This window comes from Harpia harpyja, chromosome 21, assembly GCF_026419915.1.
Source record: "Harpia harpyja isolate bHarHar1 chromosome 21, bHarHar1 primary haplotype, whole genome shotgun sequence".
NCBI classification, from domain to species: domain Eukaryota; kingdom Metazoa; phylum Chordata; class Aves; order Accipitriformes; family Accipitridae; genus Harpia; species Harpia harpyja.
The window spans coordinates 1851485-1871931 of NC_068960.1; the positions used below are offsets into that span (position 1 = coordinate 1851485).

At 58.2% G+C, this 20447-nt stretch overlaps 1 protein-coding gene and 1 long non-coding RNA gene across 2 annotated transcripts in view; one reads left to right on the forward strand and one right to left on the reverse strand.

The window, feature by feature from the left end:
* Window positions 1-20447, reverse strand: part of NHERF2 (NHERF family PDZ scaffold protein 2) — a 40959-nt gene that overhangs the window by 7594 nt on the left and 12918 nt on the right. Inside the window, exons 3-4 of the mRNA XM_052772457.1 lie at window positions 4919-5095; window positions 1443-1596 (exon numbers count right to left, since the gene is read on the reverse strand). Coding sequence (XP_052628417.1) covers window positions 1443-1596; window positions 4919-5095 — 331 coding nt within the window. The remainder of the gene's footprint in view (window positions 1-1442; window positions 1597-4918; window positions 5096-20447) is intronic.
* On the forward strand, window positions 9165-10359 carry LOC128134583 (uncharacterized). The gene is made up of 2 exons (XR_008232788.1): window positions 9165-9893; window positions 10014-10359. It is a non-coding gene; the product is annotated as an uncharacterized LOC128134583 (long non-coding RNA).

The following is a 20447-nucleotide window of genomic DNA, read 5'->3' on the forward strand; positions in this document are numbered from 1 at the left end:
CATAAGAAGCTAAAAGATAACGTTACTTAAATGAGAAGCAAGCTTCAAATCACAAGCAATATTAAAGTGGAACTGGACTTAAAAAAAAAAAGTTATTTCAAAATTTGGCATGTCTGGAAATATTTTCCTATCTCCTTACTCCCGAAAGGTGCATAGCTCTTAAAATATACTCATTGGCTAAAACATTGAGGTGCTTAGGATCAGCTGTAAGACTTTTAAATTGTCATCTTGAGGTCAAAGCAGTTTGATTAAAGAGCGCAATTATTATTTCCTCTTATCCTGCAAACAACAGAATTTACCAGAGCACTTTGTCATCAACACAGGTGCTGTCCCCAGCCAGCCAGACCCAATTCTTGATCTCTGACGAATGCATCGAGACGGCAGCGAGAGCTGCAGAGCCAGGGCAGGGGCTCGAGCACCCACCCGCGCCCCCCCTCATGCATCCGTGGCCCTGGCTACATCCCCACCCCGGGGAACAAGGGCTCCTTTATCGCTCGTGCCAGCAGACAGCTCTCGCCCCAGCTCCTCCTCGAACCGATGCGGAGCATCTGACACCGCTTTCGCCCCGTGCGCTTCTCAGCATTGTTTGACCTATTTTTTTGGACAAATCTCCCCATTGAGCATCCGAGGGAGCCGGGCTGCTGATCAGATAAGGAACAGCTGTATTGGGAAACAGAGCTCCCCATTCAGCCGGGGGGAGCAGGACGGGCTGGGGACCACCCCGCTCCCTCCCCATCCGGGAGCCGCAGCACAACAGGTCGGGGAGTGGAGAGGCAGCTTTCTCTGCCAGGTTTCAACAGCAAAGAAAACATTTCCTGCAACAGCCACCCCTGTGATCGCCGTGGCGTGAAACCCTTCCCGCTGCACGCACACGGCGTTTGCTCCGGTATTTCTCGATGCACCCTCAGGCTCCTTCGCCGGAGCAGAGCGCAACGGGGGATTTATGGCACTCTCCCTCCCGAGACCCCCAGCTCAGCACCCCAGGCAGACCGCTCCGCTCCCCCGGACCCTGCGGGTCCACCCACTCCCACACCAGACACCCTGTCTCCCAGGGTGTGGGTGCTGCAGCCAAAAACAGAGTGGCTGGAGGAACTGCTGTCAGAGAGGCTTCCCAGCCCCGACCAGATGGACCGGTTCCATCTGAGCATCCCTCGCTGAGCTCATCGCTCACCGAGCGCCCAGCTCCCCCCAGATCCCACCATGCTTTCCCTCAGCCGCTTTATGGCAGCAAGTTCCTAAGTTAATTATTCACCATATAAAAATAACAAATTGCTTTTTGGCTAGGTTAGGAAGCGTTCTCACTATTTATAAATAGCTGGGTGGTGCTCAGGAAACTACCGAGGGATGAGACAGAAGGGAAACATGACTCTCCCTCACTTCTGAAATCCCTCCCATGAGTCACAGGAACGGCGTAGGGTCACCCAGGGAAAGCGAGGTCTCACCTTTGGTGTGCTCCTCCGTGGGGATCACCCCCAGCTTCTTGAAGTAATCATCTGTTTCGGGGTCCACCACCAGGAGCCTGGCTTCGTTCTCCCTGGACTTAATGTGGGACACCACCTCCGAGTGCCGCAGGCCTTCCACGTTTATGCCGTTCACCTGCAAAGCCACGGCATCAGAACCCAAGTCTGAGATGCTGCTCACAGACGCCCAGAGCAGCCTCCTCATCCCCTAAGGGACGGGATTTTCCTTTTTTAATTTCCACTGGGATGATAGGAAGGCTACAGGCTTTTTCCTTCCCCCTCTCAAGCCAGCCACAGCCTCCTACCACCCGCCCGGTGCCTCTGCCAGAGCATCCTTCGTGTTACTGCACCCCTCCGCCTGCATCCCAAACATATCCATTGGGAATCACAGACCCCACACTCCGCCATCACCTCGCCCACCCAGGTCCTGCCAAAACACTTTGGCTGCCCTCTTCAGTGATTTCAAACCCAGCCTTCACCTTGGACGTGCCCCAGGTATCTCAGGCTGCTACAGGGTGCAACCATGTGCACGGGCACTGGGCTGGGTGCCACCGGCACGTCCTTCTCCCTGGCCCTGCCCAGGTGGCTGCCCCATCACCACACCATCGTTCATCCCTCCGTGATGAAAAACCGTGGATTTCCCACGTCCCCGGCGGGCGAGTCCCCATGCCTGCTGCACGGATTCATTTTTCCTTTCCCTGTGTGCGAGCCGGGACCTACCAGGGAACATGATCCTCTGCTCCTAATTGTTCCCTGCAGCGAGGGGACAATTGTGATTTTGAGGCATTGTTTGCGGTGGGGAATGAATCACCCTTTGTCCCACAGGGGAAGGTCTCCACACCGCCCGGCCCCTCGCTGCTGGACCCGCTTTTGTGCGATAAACTCTTTTCAACGCTCCAGCCTGTCTCCAGCAAAGCTCGACCCACCCTTCGCCGCCCGTCCTGCCTTTGGCATCCAAAGGAGCCTGCCTGCGGGACGGCAGAGCGATGTGCTAATTCAGCTTGGATGGAGAAGGGCAGAGAGCTCTGGTGGTGCAGAGATCACCGGGAACAGAGTAACCTCCTCTTAAAAATAGCTACTCCGTTAATACAGCTTTCTGAAACAAATCAAAGACTTCAGAAATCTGTCCAACACAGAAAGGCCTTCGTTAGGAGAAGAGGACGGCAGGTTTTGTTTGTTTTTCTAAGCCACACATGACGTTATAACTGCATGCTCTGGCTGCACACGCCTGCTCTCCTGCAGGGCCACGGCTGTCCGGGATCACCAGCATCAACACATTTTTATTCCTCCACCGCCTGCAGACAGACAACTGCCTTCTCCAGTGCCAGACCCCAAAAAACAGAGCACACCGATGCCAGACTCGGGGACCGAGCCCAGGAGTGGGGTAACCCCATCCCAGCAGCCCCCCCGGGAGCTGAGCTACACCAGCATGGCATTGCCCCAGCAGCTCCCAGGATGCTGCAGCCCATTCCAGGGAAGCAGGACAGCCACGGTCTCTCTCGCTGCAAAGTCGTGGCTGCATCACAGCAGGAATGAGCAACTGCCGCCTCTGGGTCGTGCCGAGGCTGTCGGGGGGCTGGAGACCCTCCAAACGGAGGGTCTCCAGCCCCCCGACAGCCTCGGCACGACCCAGAGGCAGAGGTTGCTCATCCCCACCGCAAAGGGACAAGGCAGGTGAACGCTGCAGAGCCTGAGCTAGGCCAGCTCCAAACTTTGTGTTTTGTATGCCTGAACACAAACCTGGGGCAGAAGCAGGTCCTGAGGGCCAGGACAGAAAGGGAAACCCCCCTCCCCAGGCTTTGCATCTCACCGGCAACTTCAATTGCTGGCTTGTAACCCCAGCAGCATCCTCCTGCCACTCCAGGTCACCCCAATTCACATCCAGTTGGTTGAGCTCAGCCAGGCATCATGGGGCTGCTCTCCCCCCACCCCAGCACCCCCAGCCCGCCCAGGGCAGAAGGGCTGGGGGGCATCAAATATTTATCGAAGCCCCAAAGAGCGAGTACGGAGGGGATTGGGTTTCCAAGCTCGCCAGCTCACCCCTCGCCGCTTTGTGTGTGCCAGGCGCTTCGCCAAGCACCGATAAATAAATAACACAACGCCTCGCCGTGACACCGCGCTGCTGGGAGCTGCTGCTGCCGGCGCCCCGCTCCCGGCCCCGGCCCCATCCTGCTCCCAGCATTAAACTTTCAGGTGCTGGGAAGAGGCAACAGCTCCCACTGGCTGAGGAACAATTATTCACGGGGCTAGAAAGCAGGCGAGTGCTTTGGTCTTAGTATTTCCCCAATTCGCCCGGCTCTGCAGGATGCGAGTGTTTTCTTCCAGGAGTGCAAAGCCCGTTCCCACTCTGAGCCGGCAGCGAGGGCCACAGCTTGGTCCCCACGGGAGGGTTTTGGGGTTCACCCTCCTGGGGAAGGGCCACGTATCACCCCAAGCAGGGGACATCCAGGTGCTCCTGCAGCAAAAGGGGTGATGGCTGCCGTGCCTGGGGCACCGGCTGCCGGATCAAGCCCTGCCTGTCCCTCTGTCCGTGCGCTGCTCAAAGCAGAGGCAGCTCTGGATGGGAAAAAACCTCATTCTTCAGGAAAAACACAAGACACAAACAAGCCAAAGGGAGGGTGATTCCTGGCCGCATCAAAACTTGTGTTGTCCAGTGCTCGGTGACCAGGAAGCTGCTTCCAAGAGCAGTTTCTCCCCGTCATTCACAATATCGTGTCTTAACATCCCTGCAAAGCTTTTCCCCCTCTTTTTCCAAACGCCTGCCTGGCAGTGCATCAGCTCAGCCGGGCAGCACCAACCCATCCTTATGCCCGCGGCAGGACGTCAGACCGGAGGGTGGCTGGGTGGGGGGCCACCCCCTCCCCTGCACCGGTGGTGGGATGGGTCCCATCCGTCCCTGCGCCCCTTTCGCTCCAGCGGGCAGAGCCAGCTCCAGCACTGAGCGGCATCAGGCAATGCCACCGACTACGGGGCTCGCTGTGCTGCAGGGGGAAGATGGGCACCCATCAAGCACCCCATCTGTCCGTGGCATCCCGCTGGCACCCCCGAGCCACCCGGACGGGCACAGGGGCAACAGTTCGTCCACTCCCCCCCTCCTCTGTGCCAGCCGGAGCCAGCAGCATCATCTAGATTTCAGCGCTCGCAAGCGCCTGCTTTGAACGAGCTGCCAAAGGACCGCAAAGCCACTGCCTAAGCACCCGCATCGGTCTTATGGCTCTGTATTACAGAGGAACACGGGGGGATCTGATGGAAAAGCTCAAGGGATGGGGGCTGGTTTCAGCTTCAGGCTTCCCAAGGGTCCCATCGCTTCTGCCATCCCTCTCCCCACCTGCGCAAGGGGGACAGGACCCAGCCGCCCCTGCCAGACCGGGCAGGATTGAACATCCCTGCGCAGCATATGCCGAGGAAAGCCCAGAAGGCTTCCCAGGCAGGGAGGTGCCGAGTCCCCGTGCCGTTACCTCCACCAGCCGGTCCTGGGGCCGCAGCCCGGCTCTGGAGGCCGGCGAGTCGGGGTCGACCGAGCGGATGAACTGCCCCGGCCGGGACTTCTCGCTGTGCAGGTTGAAGCCGTAGCCATTGGGGCCTTTCTTCAGGTGGCAGAGACGTGGGCACAGCTCCTTCTGTCCGTTTAGATCCTGATTAACAGAGGAGGGGTTGGGGGGGAGACAAAACATGGCGGTTAATTTAGAGGTTTGGGTTTGCCCTAAAGCAGATGCAATTGTAAATAAAGCTACCAAGGAAGCACCGTATCTGCACCCTGTCCTCCCGTTCCCCGGAATGGGGACAGGTTAACAAATGAATTTCCTCTCATTGAGTCTATTTTAGAAAATCAATTGTCCGAAACCATTCCAGAAAAATTAAAACAAAACAAAAATGCATTTCCTTCACCAGAAGCAGCCCAGATAAAGTCCGCCCATACGCAGAGACCCCCCCAGCAGCAGTTGAGCCCCATGGCTGCAGCCCCAGGCAGGGAGGAACCAAACCTGAGAGCCCGGGCAAAGCACACAGGCTCACCGAGACACTGGATTAACCTTAGTTATTTATTTAAGGCATTGCCATGCCCTTGGTCCCGGTCACATTGGCATCGCCCGCAAGTATGATCCCGTCCCAGCGGAGGGGCTCTGGGGGCCGGGGTGATGAACCCCACGCCTGACAGCTCCCCACAGCATGCAAAGGCTGAGCGTGCTGTAGGATGAATGGTACAGGAACGCGTGAGGAGTTTAGTGCCTTCCCCCCATCCCATGGAAAATGCTTTACAGCTCCTCGGGGCAGCCAGGGGAGCAACAAATACCAGCTTTTCTCCAGGTCTGCAGGACCCATTACATTCCCTGCTCTCCCCACCAGCCCCCACACAGCCCCTTCCCAGCCCACGCACTGGGCAGCACCGGCTCACGGCACAGCACCGCGTCCCCGGCAAGAGCCGCCTCGGAGATCGGGGTTTTCATTTTCATCTGTGGTTTAAGGAAAACATCCCCTGTGGCTGAGGTTTAATCTTTCGTTAAAAGAAATGCCACTCCCCTCCTGCTAACAGACGACATTTTTTTCAAATCACATTTATGGTGAAAGCAGGTACAGCCTTTCCTTGCAAATTAAAAACCCACGCAGCAATTTTCTCCACGCTCCTCTCTTGGCCGAGAGGCACCAAGAAACACCAAACCTGCACCCCCTCCCCTCCCGCCGCGTACCCAGAGACGTCCTCCCTCCTCCACGCCGTGCTGCCTTCGCGCTGGAACTGCCCATGCCAACGGCTCCTTGCACCGGCAGCACCTCGGGGTTATTTCTGCAAAATACCCTCAACGTTGCTTAAAAGCTGCTTCCTCTGCAGGAAGGGCTGCGGGACGCGAGGGCACCCATGGCTGATGCCCAGGAGACCTGGCCTGGCCACCACCCGCGTAGGGGACCCCAGGGACGATGCCAAGGGGCTCCAGCTGCACACAGACCCCGCGTGGCAAGAGCCAAAAAAGCCAAAAGACGTTTCCCGCTGCCACCGTGGAGCCGGACTATCCGCAGGGTCCCTGCGTGCCCCAATGACGATGGGGAATAACTCCATTTGCAATGATACAAGGTGATTTTTGGCCACCACGAGTCACGGTGGGGCAAATACGGAGGGCAGTGAAGAGCTGAATCAATTCATCAGCACACCTGCCAGCGGCACCCCCAGGGTCAATGCCTAATTCCCGCAGGAGAAGCACAGCGTGCAAGCAAGCCGATTACTGGGTGGCCGAGCGTTGCCGGCGAGCTGCTGGCTCCTGCTGCCGGGACCGCCACGGCTAAGTCGCTTTGGGGGCTGATCCCGTCTTCTTCATCCCCTCAAAGAGGGATTTTTCCAGAGGAGCATCAGGTGGGGGGGACACAGAGCGGTCTCCCCCAGGGACCTGCCACGCTGGGGAACGGCTCTGCTGCCTTTCCCCTCTGGCATGGCCGCGGAGCCACCGGCTGCCCACGGGGATGGAGAGAGCAGCCCCGCTGCATCCTTCTGCCCCCGGGGCACCGCGTCAATGCAAACGGCAAAACACGACAAATATTATTCAATGCATGTCCCTGTCCCCAGCCGGGTTGCCCACTTTGCAGAGCTCAGGGCCAGAGGATCTCCAGGCGCAGGGCATCGGCCGTCACCCGCACCGAGCACAGGCACCATCCGTGACACAAACACACCCAGCCAGGGTGACACCGCTGTCGCTGGCAGGGGACAGACGCCACAGAAGACGAGAGATAAACCCAAATAATCCCAGCAAGAAATACCCCACTTCGTGCCACAGAGAGCACGTGTCCCCGTGCCGTGGGCTGTGACCGCGGCCGCCTGGCAAGCAGGGGCTCCGGACAGCCCTCCCCAGCACCGACTGCCTGTTGCGGGCTTTAATGCAATGGGGTGAGACCTGGGGATGGGGTGAGACCTAGGGACAGGGCAAGGGGAGGCAGAAACCCACCACGACTGCTTCACTGAGGGGGGAAAAACTCCCCCTCGCCCCATCCGGAGCTCGCTCCGACCCCGCACGCACCCGCCGGCTCGATGGGATGTAAATAAATATCCCAGCACAGCTCTCTTCGAGCTGCTTATGAAATACTCAAGCTGGCGGGGTTCACGGTGGGTTGGAGGAGTTCAGGGGACAACTCTGGCGTGACTGCAGCCCCCATCCCCACGCAGCCCTTTGTTGAGAATACGAATGCAAAAAAGCCACCTTTCCCCCCCCACCCATCACTTAGGGCCGCATCTTCCCAGGGTGGCTGACCGCACCAAACCTCCTCCTCCGTTCCCTCTGCGACTTGCTTCCTCACCTTGAGCTCTTCCCAACACAGCCCCCGTGGGGCTGACAGCCTGACATCCATCCCCCCCACCCCGCCGTGGGCTCCCCAGCTCTGCCGAACCCCAAAGCAGGGAGGTGAGGGCAAAGCCTTCCCCGTGGCCAAGCGCCAGCGCTCGGCAGCCCCCGGGCAAAGCAAGAGCTGAAGCTGCAACCGCCTGCACCCATCTGCTCCCACTCGCACCCATCTGCTCCCACTCGCATGGGTGCGTGCCGACTGCGCTCTCCGACAGCGAGCAATGAGATCGGTCCCAGAGTCCTGGGGCAAAAAGCAGGGAGGAACTTTGGCCGTGGCTGCAGTGCCCAGTGGGGATAAAGGTGGGTCGGGATTCAGGACCAGCTTGACCAGCTCAATCCCAGCATCCGGGAAGAAAAGAGGGATACGGGATGACCAGCCCTCCAGCCACCTTGACTCCTCGTGGCCAGGGTGTCAAATTCTTCAAAAAAAGCTTACAAACGAGAGCTGCTGTCGGCAGCACCCATTGTGGCCACTGAGGCTTACTCGGACCAGCTGCAAACTGTACCTGAGATTTACAGAGATTAATTTAGCAATGCAGGGGTTTTATAAAAAACAAACGAACAAACAAAACAAAACAAAACATGGAGCGAGCTGCAAGAAAAGCTTTACTGACTGCTCATGCGCACACAATGCACCTGAGCGTGCGGGGCGCAGGGATGCTACCAGGACAACTTTCGGAGGAAAAGAGACCCACAGGCACCTGCCCGGGGAGATGCTCTTGGCATCGACACCTCAATGCACAGATCGGTTCTTAAAAGGGAAAAATCATCAGTGCAACATCCAAATCATCGGTGCAACATCGAGACCAATCAGTGCAGCCATCCACTGATCGATAAAACCCAGCTCCTGCCAAAACCGGGCAGGGTTCCCAAAGCATTTCAGCTACCTGCTCAGCAAAAGCCAGGACCAGCCCCTCCGCCTCGCACCCTCTCCCTCCGCAGATTTAGCACGCCTGTATTTTTCCCATGGCCCCAGCGCAGTTTGTTCACCCTATCTGCAAACATTTCCAGCTTGCTTTGGAGTTCTTCAAAAACTGAAGAAAACAGGAAATGATTCAACCGGCCAAAGAGGGTCGGATCCGCGCGACCTTAAAGGATGCACAGGGCTCTGTGCAGCTAGGAAAAGGGGGCACATCTCGCAAGCAGAGGAGAATGCATCTGGGATCACCTATTCGGGTTTAAAAAGGACCTTTTTAAACTATTTTCCTCTTCCTCCATTTTTACAGGGTCACAGCTCCAGCAGCAGTGTGAAAGCACCAAGAAAGTCACCCGAAAATACCGCGCTGTGGCTGCCGTCCCAGCGCAGAGATCCCCCGGCCTCGGCAGGCGGCTGCGGGGAGACACGTCGGCAGGGCCAGTCCCTCCGCCTTCGAGGGATCCCCCGGGATCACCAGGGAAATCAAATTACCCAATAAATAAACCACACAGGGGAAAGCTTCGTCTGCAGGATCTCTTTGGCTGTGAGGGTAGTAACCGGTGCCATGTCCCATGCGGACTTGCTCTGCTTTCACCACAAAATCTTGAATTCAAGGTCCTTAACTGAAATGAATTCAAGATCTTTGTTTTAAATAAATAAATAAATCCCAATTCAGCATCTGTTCTGAGCAGAAATCCTCAGGCAGAACTGCTTATCCTCCCGCAGAGATGATCTGGGGCTTTCGCTGGGCTCTTAAACCTCCCAACTAATGCAATCCTCGACCACTGGAAAAAACAGGTCTTAGACCACAACTCTGCTTAATCCCAGAGAGGGGCTTTGCAAACACTGACGCTCCCTCGCTTCACCCAGACCCGAGCACATGCTCAAACACTTTGCACTTACGTGCTCTGTTGACACAGAGCTGCTGCATCTCTTGCCAGCTCTGCTATTTATTTTCTTTTCGACCAGTGCCAACGTTTCCCTGGTTGTGTTCTGGGAAGATATTTCCTAAGCTCCCGGGGGGATTTTGCCTTTGTGAAACTCAAGCCCTGCGACGAAGCGTTCCCTGTAACAGTGGCACGTTATCTGGGCTCCCCAGAAACTCACCACCGCTCACCCCTGCAGAAACGCTTCGGTATTGCTCCAGAGGAGGCTTTGCCACCCTTTCGCATGCCAAGAACATAAAAGCTAGTTTGGGTAAGTTAGATTCGCACGTATACTAGAAAGCAACAAAAATTAACTGTATTTCTTGACTATTTGCATGCAAAAAAATTGCGTGCAAAAAAGAATTGCAAAACAAAGCAAATTTTTTTCTAGGAATCTGGATACTACCAGTGACCACTAATTTCATAAATTGGATTAAGAAGCAATGGCATGGCATGGCATACTCCACCTACAAGCATCACTGGCTATACCCATCAACAGGTATGCATGTGCAGATAAATGCTGCTTGGACAATAAGCTGCATTGCCACACCACCAGTGGAGCTGCCGCTTGAGACAAATCATTGTCATTTTAGAAGGAAAAAGGTTTCGGAAACGCTGCTCAAGCTGGTCCATTTAAAAATACACAAACAAGACATTAAATAACAATGAAACGTTTTCAATAAAAAAAAAAACCCAAAACTGTTTGGGTGTTGCCAGCTCTCACAATCTCATTGCAACTCTTGCAGCATCTGATTTTTTTTTCCAATAGAGTTTCCAGTGCTGCTGCTGGGAACCGGGGTCCCCTGGGAACACCCCTTGGCTCACCAGGATACCGCAGCACAAGCTTCGTGCCACCCCCGTGCAGGTCCCTGCAGTGACTGGGACCATTCCCATTCTGACGGATGTTTCCAAGCACACTCCACCATGGAGCTGGTATCTTAAATGTCACCAACTCTGATTAGCGAGGGGTTTCCATGCAATTAATTAGTAGGTGCCAACCTCCAAGAGAGCAGAATCCCCTCGCAGAAGCACCAGACCGCCGGCACTTTGGTCTTTTCTGTTTCCTGAAACAAACTCGCCTCCCGGGTTTTGAGGGGCAGCAGAGCAGCCCCCACGCTCCGCTGTCCAAGCAAAACCCACCTGCCCCTAGAAAAGCCCCTCGCTGGCTCCAGCACCCACCCGCCAGCCCAAGCTCAAGACCACGAGGCTGCCGGCATCAGAGACCCGCTCGCCATCACCGCCGACCCGGTCCCAAGCTCCGGCTCCGGGACGGGGCTGCCCCTGTGCTCCCCCCCAGCCCCTGCCCACCACCTCCACCTTCCCAAAGGGCACTAACTCCCAAAACTAACCTGTGCGTTCCAACCATCACCCGCAGCATGACTTTGGGCAGGGCTGGGGATGAAAAGCGTTTTTCAAAGACCTCCATCGCACGGGCATCGGTACGTGCTTTTGAGCACGATGCAAACTCGCTGGCCAGCCCAGCCGGGCGAGCTGTCGCCCAGCCCTGGGCAACCCAGCCAGAACGGCCGCGGGTCTCTCCCTGCCCAGGATGCTCAAAGCTGGCAGCGGCCAAGTGCAGCCGCGTCGGGTCCCAGCACCATCTCCAGCCCCTCCACCCCGCAGCTCCCCGCGCTACGCAGGCGAATGCATGCCCCGTGACGGGCTAAAACGCCTTGAAAAGTCACGCTTTAAGGGTTTATTCCAGGAATAAAACACCGGCGCCAGCGTGGACACCTGGCTCTCCCAGGTCTTCCAAGAGAGGAGGAGGAGGACAACTGAGCACACACACGCACAGACACAGAACTAGTCTAGCGGCCAAGGCCGGTTTGGTACCATCGGCACGCCGCGGGGCAGAGCCGCTCCTGCAGACCGACGCGCCGAAACCACGATGCTGCTGTGCACCTCAGCAAGGGGGTTCGCCCCCTGAACCCCCCACTCCGAGGCTGAAGAGATGCTCTCGGCACAGCCGGGAAGCAAGCGGTGTCCCACGGCGGCACCGCAATGGGAACAGGAGCTCCGGTTCCCCTCACCCCCCTCCCGGCACGGGGATTTGCTCAAACCGAGCTGAGCTCATCCGCCACGGGTGTGACGGCCGCCTCGGCTCCATCACTGTGCGTAATCACCGGAGATCAGGGCTCGCCACCTAATCGGCTCAATCCTGCCTGGGACCACCTCACCCGCAGCACTCCGCACCCACCGGAGCTTTCGGGGCTGCTCCCGGCACCGGCTCCGTCCCTCCATGGCCCAGCCCGGTGGGCTTCGCCGCTTCTCGGGGGTGGCCAAATAGGCTCTAATCGCCGCTGTTCGGAATTGCACCCCTGGATGCGCTCCAGGCTCCGGATCACCCTGCAACACGTCAAGCCTTTCCGCCTCTGCTCAGCCGAGCTGGAGAAAACACAGGCAGGAGCATTCCTGCCTAATTTACATTGTTAACATATTTTCTTTTAAGTCAGCTCCCGTAGCGTTTCCTCTCCTTTCACATGTGGTTTTGGTCAGAAAATGGCTCCTTTGCTCGCCTGCTCCCTGCAAAGAAAAACTCTGCCGGCAAATCCCACCAGGACTGGGGGACACTGGACTCCCATCCTGCTCCGTGGCCACCTCGGGACACCGAGATGTCCTGGGGGGGGAGAAGGGACACTGCTCAGGGCCTCAGCATCCATCCCCGCTGTCTCACCTCCAGCCAGGACCTCTCCATCCCCTGCACTTTGGCTTCTCCGCTGCAGGCAGCGAGCCCCAAGGGATGCACGGGAGGGACGCACAGGGCAGACGCCCTTGGGGGTTGCAGAGGAGAAGGGCAGCTCCGGCAGTGCGGGATCCCCACCAAAACCCAAACACCAGCAGGCAGAGCAGCGAGGGGCGATGCTGGGAGCTGGGAAGGAGCCGAGCAGGGGGAGAAATTCATGCAGGAAGGGGGCCCGGGGCCGCAGCAACACCAGAACAAGGGGCCCATTTACACCCGCCCTGACACGGGCACCCTCCCTTGGCAGTAACGGTTATACTGGGAGCTGAGCTGAGCCGCCGGCAAGCTTTAATTGCCACTATTATTACTACAATTTTGTTGGAAGCTCAAAGGCCGCTGCCTTCGCACAGATTTAGGGATGCACTTAACTTTAAGCAGATGTTTATGACCCTGATCTGGGAAGGGGAGGGGGGGTCCGCATGTCCCCGATGTGAAAACCCGCTGTCTTTCACGCTACAAAGATGAGAAAAGCTGGGAGAAGCAAGAGCCCTCACCTTGGCCGCCGGCAGTGCCCGCAGCCCCGCTTGCCATGAGAGCCAGGGAGGCTTTGGGCTCATGCCACAGCCAGGAGCAGGATTACTGCCTCCATTCACTGCCGTGCCAGGGATCCGCCGCCTGCTACAGCGGGACTGGTTTTCATTCCCCTTCCCCCAGGAATGACTCAAATTTTCCCATTAAAGCAGCACCAGAAAGGGGGCTATTGTAGCCCTGCATCCCCCCGCCCCCCAGGCCAGGGGGACCTCAGTGACACTTTTCGGGAGGGACAGGGCTGACTGCTGATGGCAAATGTCAAAGGAGCCTCGAAACCCAGCCAGAAAGCGGGACCGCCGGCCAGCAACGCCGCGAGGGGGGAGGCAGAGCACCCCCAGGTCTGCGCCGCGGGGCGAGGACACGGCAGCTCTCCCACCGTCGGGAAAAGCAGAGCGAGGATGCTCCCAGGGCTTCCCAACCCCCGGATGGTCCTCAGCTCCACGCCGGGATGCTGCGGCCCCCCGCACACCACTGGGAAGGGCTCGGGGGGGGTCCGTCCCTCCCTCCCTCCCCGGCCGCACACGTTTCACCCAGCTCCGTCACCCGGCTCGGAGTCAGCCAGCGCCGAATCTGCTCCAACTCCAGATGTTGGTGAAATGCTATAAATAAAGGAGGGGGAAGGGGAGACAGGGCTGGTGGGACGCCAGGCCCACCAAAACACAAGCAGATGTTCCCCTTCCCTGCGGTGCCGGGCTGCACCCATCCGCAGCTGGGGTTGGGGAGAAAGGTGGCAATTCCAGCACCCTGAGGTTCCCCCGGCTGGCGAGACCCCCCCAGCACCTGCAGAAGGGAGGTAATTCGGAGGTTTTCCACCAGCCAGCCCAGGAATAAATCCTCAGGCAGGACCAGCTCAGTAAACAACCTGCTTCCATTTTTATACAGCCACAACTCTAATTACCACCCACCCCGTTAGCCGAGGAGGGGTTTCAGCTCCGACACCAGCAGGCAAAAGAGAAAAACCTCGCTTTGTTCTTCCAATACAGACGCAACAGCCTGACTGACGTCTTAAAGCTCGTTGCTTCACAGCATCTCCTGGGCAGTGGCAGCCGCTGCCTCCACATTGCGACAACCAGGAGAAAGTTTCGGGTGCTCCCCGGGAACGAGCGGGGACCGCGGCAGCGCCCACGGCAATCGCTGCCCTGAGAAAAAAAGGGGGGCTCAAAACACAGCTGAGCTGCCACGAAATACCTTTTGGTAGAGCCCGTGATCACCCTGAAACAAGCAGAGTTATCTTAAACATCACCGGGAGGAGAAGAGGGCTGCTGCAGGTTCCCACCGGCGCCGGCACAAACCGTGCCGCGGTGCCACCGTCCCTCACCTCAGCGTCAAAGCTTCGCGTCACCACCGACCCAAACTGCCAGGCACCTTGCCTGCTCGTGTGGGCTACCAGCCCCAAACGCGAGATCTGGGCTTTTGTAGCTTATTTAAACTGCTCCAATTATTTAAATTGCTCCAGCTGGCTTTGAGTGATAGAAGCATCCCCAAAAATTATTTATTTGTTTTTAAAGGGCAAAAGACACTGAGATTTGCTCTCTTTTCCTCAACAGCTGCAGCACTGCTGCCCCCCGCATCCTCACGCCAGCCCGGGGGGCTCAGCCAGGTGCTGTGTCTCTGCCCGGGGGGGATGCTGGAGGAGCGGGGGCTGCACCGGCACGCACGCCCAGCGCCCTTCGGACGTGTCCCGCCGCTTTCTCTGTCAACGCGCAGCATAAAGGGAGCGAGCGAGGATGGCAGGCGAGCTGGGAGACAGCCGAGTGATTCCAATTAGCAGTGGAAAGTGTCCAGCCATGGGTACTCAGCAAGACCCACAGCCAAGCTGCAGCTGATATGGTAATTTGGATATTTTCAGTGAGTCGCCAGCCCCCGACGGGTCTGCTGCGGCAGACCGGAGCACCAACTCAGGAGCTGGCTGTGCGGGCTGGGATGACACCGAGTCCCTGCTCTGCCTTCGCTCACAGCCCGAGGAGGATTAGCGTGCAATGGAAACGCCGTGCCCGCAGGACGGCTCCTTCCAGCCACGGAGGGGAAGGATGATGCCCGCAGCCGGCCACGGTGGGTACCAAGCCTCGGCAGGGATCCGCCGTCCCCGGAGACACTCACCCGGAGCCCTGCGGCAGTTTCAGACACAGCGGGGAGGGGTGGACGGACACAACGGTGTGGCTTGTCACCGGTGACCCACAGCACCCAGTAGCCCTTTCCAGGGCAGTGCAAAAGCAATCAGAAAAAATTAATGAGGTCCTTCTCTGTCCCCTGGCACTGCAGGAACAGCATGAAGAAGGGGTACGCACCCTGCCTGAGCCACGAACCAAAGCGGCCAGGTCTCCCCCAAGCCCGCGCACCCCAACCTGGTCTCTTCCAGTACGCAAACCCCCCGGGAGAGCGGGGCGGCCGTGCCAGCACCCTGCCGCAGAGCCAAACCTCGGCCACGGCCCCAGACACGACAAAAGGTTATTATCCCGAGAAACTGCCGGGCAGGAGAAAACAAGAGCAGGAAGGATGTGAAGGGTGGGGAGGACGCCTGATCTCCAGCCCACGGTGACAGTGCCTGCCAGGCTGGGCTGCCCCATGGGACAGCACAGCTCCTGCCCCCCCCTCCCTGGGCACCGCGCACCGGAGCAGGGTGATGGGAAAAGCATTTCACTCACGGCCTCCCACCGTCTCTCACCTTTAAACAATTTGCTGCCCAAGAAATTAAGAGCCTGACCTCATCAACCGCTGATGCCCTACGGTGAGGGGGGTAAGCCTAGATTTGCCCCTCTCCGAAATCCCCGACAGCGTGCCGCAGCTTCGGCCGTGGCATTATGGAAATCCCTGAGCACAAAGGGGTCTCTCAGGAGAGGGGCTGCGGCCGGGGCCACGTCCTGATGAGGACCACGCGTCCCCGGTGGGGACAACCCTGGCTGAGGGTCCCCGACAAGCACATCCCCCGGCGAGGGCGGCTGGCTAATGCCGGGACCCCAGCCCGGTCCAGCTCCGTGGGGTCTGTCTGATCCCATCCGCCTTCCTCCCGACAGCGATGCCACCGGCCAAGCTATCCCCGGCGTTCCTCAGCAATCCTACAGCTGGGGAATTTCTCAGCCACAAGCTGCAAAAAGCAGCTTATTTTTCTTCCCCCACCCCGCTTTGCTGGCGTTTGAGCAGCCTCAGACAGCGAAGGCACCCGCGCTCTCCCCCGGGCAAGGCTGGAGCCAGGAACAGCAGCCCAGGCTTGGCTGGGAGCAGGGAGCAGCTGGGCCAGCCCAGGGAGAGACGGGGAGGGAGGGAGGACGGAGGAGACCGAAACCGCCACGTGCATGTGTTTTCTTTGAGAGACAACTTTTCCAGCATGAGCTGCCAAAGGAACACGCAATCAGGATACCTGCGAGCTCCCCTGCTCCGGAGGGATCGGCTCGGGGACAATGTGGGGCGGCAGCGCGGGTCCTTGCAGGCTGGGATTTGTCCAAGAAGAGAAACACTGGTTCTCCATTCTGGTTGTAAAGGGATCTCATCGGATCTAGGATTTGTTTTCCAGTGAGTAGGAGGGAAAGGAGGCAAGGAGCATCGGTCGCTCTGCGCAGGGCTCAAACCACAGCTCGAGCTGCTGGAACAGGGGGAAAAGTCCTTCCCATGCTTGCCATGAACCCCCCCAGCAGGGGAGGGATGGCTGCGGGCAATAGGAAGGCAGCAGAAATGCTGGGAATGAGCTTCCCTGATTGCACGGTGCTCTCTCCCTCCACAGGGGCCGAGCCCCGGGGGAGAGACGTGCCCCACTCCGCAGCACCCCAAATCGGAGGTACAACTGCCACCCACGGCGGCACATCTCCACGTCCTCAGCGCTGCTCCAAGGACAGGCGGTGGATCCCAAACGGAGCCTTCTGCGCAGGGCAGGACCCAAAGCACACCCTGCACGCGAGCTCGCGCTCGCTTGCAGCCAGAGGCTCTGGCCAGAGCCGTGCACCATAAAACCGCTGACCATGCCGTATTAGCCTGCCCTTTGGACTCCTCAGCTTCTCACCGCGGCCAAGCCTTGAGCAATCACCAAATCATTCGTTAACGCTGGCCCCATTCGTTGCCTTTAATAACCCTGGGTCACTAACAGGAATCCAGTTGTACCAGCTTTGCGCTCCCACAGCAACTAGCTTGGCACGACCAACGCTGAGGGAAATCCCCCTCCAGACGACGGGGGCTCTCATGCGATGCACCGGGCACCGCGGGGAGCACCGCTCCCTCCCCAGAGAACACCGTACACCCCACGACAGGCAGGGCTCTCCCAGCCGCACGCCCAGGGAAGGAAAGATATTTTTCTTAAGGGTTGAGGTTGCTCTCTTAACTCCTGGCTCTCACCCTGCGGGCTGCACGGCCACACTGCAGCGCCCGTGCCAGGGCTGCGGGACCTGGGGAACACCATCGCAGGACCACGTAGCGAACCCCACGTCCCACAGCTGCTTCTTGACCGCTCCGATCCACGGCCCACGGGGGCCAGCACCAACCTGCTCAAACCCACCGAGAGCTGCCCCGAAAGCCCGATTTCTGGGGATGGGGTGCAGTCCCCTGCAGGTCAATAAATAACAGGCAGCCCTGCAGAAAGGTGGCTGTTGGCTGAGATGTCTAAAACGGGATGGGAAAGCCTGTGTTCTGCACCACAGGCCAGCAAGGACGCTGCTCCTGGTCCTCCCCCCGAATCCCCACAGCCTCCCCTGGCCCTGGAGGAAGAGGTCACGGGTGCTGTATTTAGATTTGCGGAGCCCAATAAAGCACGTGTAAGGTGGGAGACAGATCGCACAAGCCATCGTACTGGCCCTTCGGGGCCGATCTTCTCCCGCTGCTCTGCCACCAAACCCACCCTGAGCCCAGGCTGGGGCGAGGGGTGCAACGGGCACGGGGCAGGAGGAGCTGGGTTTAGCCCCACAGGTGCTGCAGCCCCGCAGAGCACGCTGCACGCTCACCGCGCGCTTGCTGCACGCTCGCTGCACGCTCACTGCACACCTTCCAGCTCCCATCGCTGCACAGTGGCGTTTCGCTGTCCCCAGCGTGGGGACACATCTGTGCCTCCCCAGCCCGGCCCCTGCCCGGGGAAGGGGGGAGAACAGGCACTGCTCTGTGAGCGCTGGGGAGCATTGGGACCAGGGAAGTTCAATAGTTTACTACCAATATTTGTCTTGGCCGGGCGGCACGGCTTGCTGGAGGAAACGGGGCAGGGGGAGGGCTCCAAACATCCTCTGCATTCCTTAAAATGAAAGTAAAGGCAGTGCTGTGGCACCAGCGCTTGGGGTTAACCAAATGTAAGGCCTTTTGTATTTAAAAATCCAGCAATAAAATATCCAGGGGTGCAATTTTCCAAAAAGCAGGAGCGAGTGGGCCTTGCTCCCAGCCCTCGGCGTGACATGCGAGCTACCCCCTCCTCCCAAAAACCCACAACTCAAAGCTTTTGCACAAAATCTGCCCATGGAGCCGGTCTGGACACAGCACCCAAAGTCCATGGCTCTGCCTGGGGCTTTCAACCTCCTCCAAACGACTCAACCCTCCTTCCACAGCCACCAATGCAAACTGCTGGCGCCAGCTCCATCCCACAGCACTGCTGGAAAACACAGGATCAATCGGGGATGCAATCGGGGAGCATCAGGGCTCGCTCGCTCAGCCTGTACCACTGCGATGCGATGCTCCAAAAATCACGTTTTAAACACCAGCCTCTGAAAAATGAGAAGACCGCAGAAGATGCCCCTCGCTTGCCAAATGCTGCGGGGAGCCGAGTGCCCTCCCGGCCGCTGCTCCTGGGACGAGGGGCTGGTGTTTATCTCCAGCGGGAACAGCACCTCCGTGCTGGGGCAGATAAGGAGGTTCGGAGGCGGCTCTGCCAAAGCCCTGCGCAGCGGCGGGAGGTCCAGGACAAAGTGCTTTTCCGACGCGGCGCGGGAGGACCTCCCGCGATAACCCCCGGGTTCAGCACCAGGCTCCGGCTGCTCCTGCTGATAAACCTTGGGTGAAGGTGGGTGCATGGTGTCAGGCACACTCCGGTGCCGGCTGCGGGGCTCTGAGCACGCTGCAAGCTGTACTCATGGGAAGGGCTGAAGACGACCAGAAAGCTGCAGAGAAAGAAGCCACCCCGGCACGGCGCTTGCAAAACTGAAAGATGGATACGGGTGCCCAGCAAAAACCAGCAGCCGCTTCAAGGAGCGGCATGAAGCATTTTTTATCCCCACGTTCAAGCTGTCCCAACCACCTCTCCAGCACGATGCAGGGTCTCCCACGTACCCCGTCCCCAGGGCAGACTCAACCCCCCCGATGTCGGTGGGAGCGCTGCGCTCATTAACAGCTGCCAGACAAGAGCAGGGAACTCTTCCAGGCAAAGCAGACTATTCACCCCGCTTAGAACTAATTAGGGCTTGTCTTAATTAAATCCTGCTAACCACGAACAACCCCAGGGCCAGAATTAACGGATTTACCTGGGATGGCCTTTGGCCACTCATAAGGGACTGCTAGCCCAGCACGAGTGAGCCAGCCCCGTGCCGGCCACGGTGGCTGCGGACGTGGCAAGGCAGGAGCTGTCAGGGCTCGGGAAGAGCCACTGAGACCTGTCCCTGGACAGAACATCACATCACCGGGGATGCCGGTCCAGCCGGGTGGTACAGCCCCGGCCACGAGGGCTGCGGGAAAAGCTGCCGCAGCCCACCAAGGCAGGAGCGGAGGGATTAGCCCTCCCACCACCTTTTGTGCTGCTCGTTTCTTTAAGGGGATTAGTCCCTGTAAATCTGTAAGAGGGTTTAATCACATAACGCCACGGGGTGAGCACCGGGGCTCCTGCCGGGTCCCCTGCCGGGTCCGTGCAGGCGGCGAGCCTCACTTAACTGGGTTTGCAGTAGATGGTGATGGAGGGGCCCAGGACCACATCCCGACACCAACTCACTGCTCTTCCCTGCCCCGCTCCTTTCTCGAGCATCCCCGGCCACGAGGCAGCGCACGGGATGGCTCAGTGTCAGGGCTGGAGACCGCACCGAGGGAGAGACCCGCTGCCAGGCAGTCAGAGCCTGAGATGCCCATAAAGCAGCCCTGCACACTACTGCAGCACTGGTACCTATAGGGAATCATCTTTCTTACCTTCCCCATGCTCATAAAACTACTTTTGAATTTGGCTTTCAAAGACTCACCACTAACAGACATCTACCAGCTGCTTATTTTACCTGGTAACAAACTCTCGCAAGGCTTTAGTGGGAAAAGAGAGACATTTAGCCAACAAAATCCAGCTCAAAGTCTGGTTACGGTTTAAACATACACAGCAGTGGAACCAAAACACTCAGGAGTCCAGGCAAAAGCTCTAACGAAGTTAAACTGTGATATGGATCTTGCCAGAAATAATTATGTCGACAACTTGGGTTTTAGTTCCTTATTTATAGAGACCTGTGATTCCGGAGAAACCCTTTGCTGATTATGAGTTTAACTTTTTCTCTCTCTCATATCCCAAGCTGGAGTCTCCCAAGACCACTACCTGTAAAATCTCTGTACCTAGAGATAGAGCCAAGGACTGGGAGCCAAAACCAGCTCAATTCAGACCTTCATTTATACACCGAATTCTCCCAT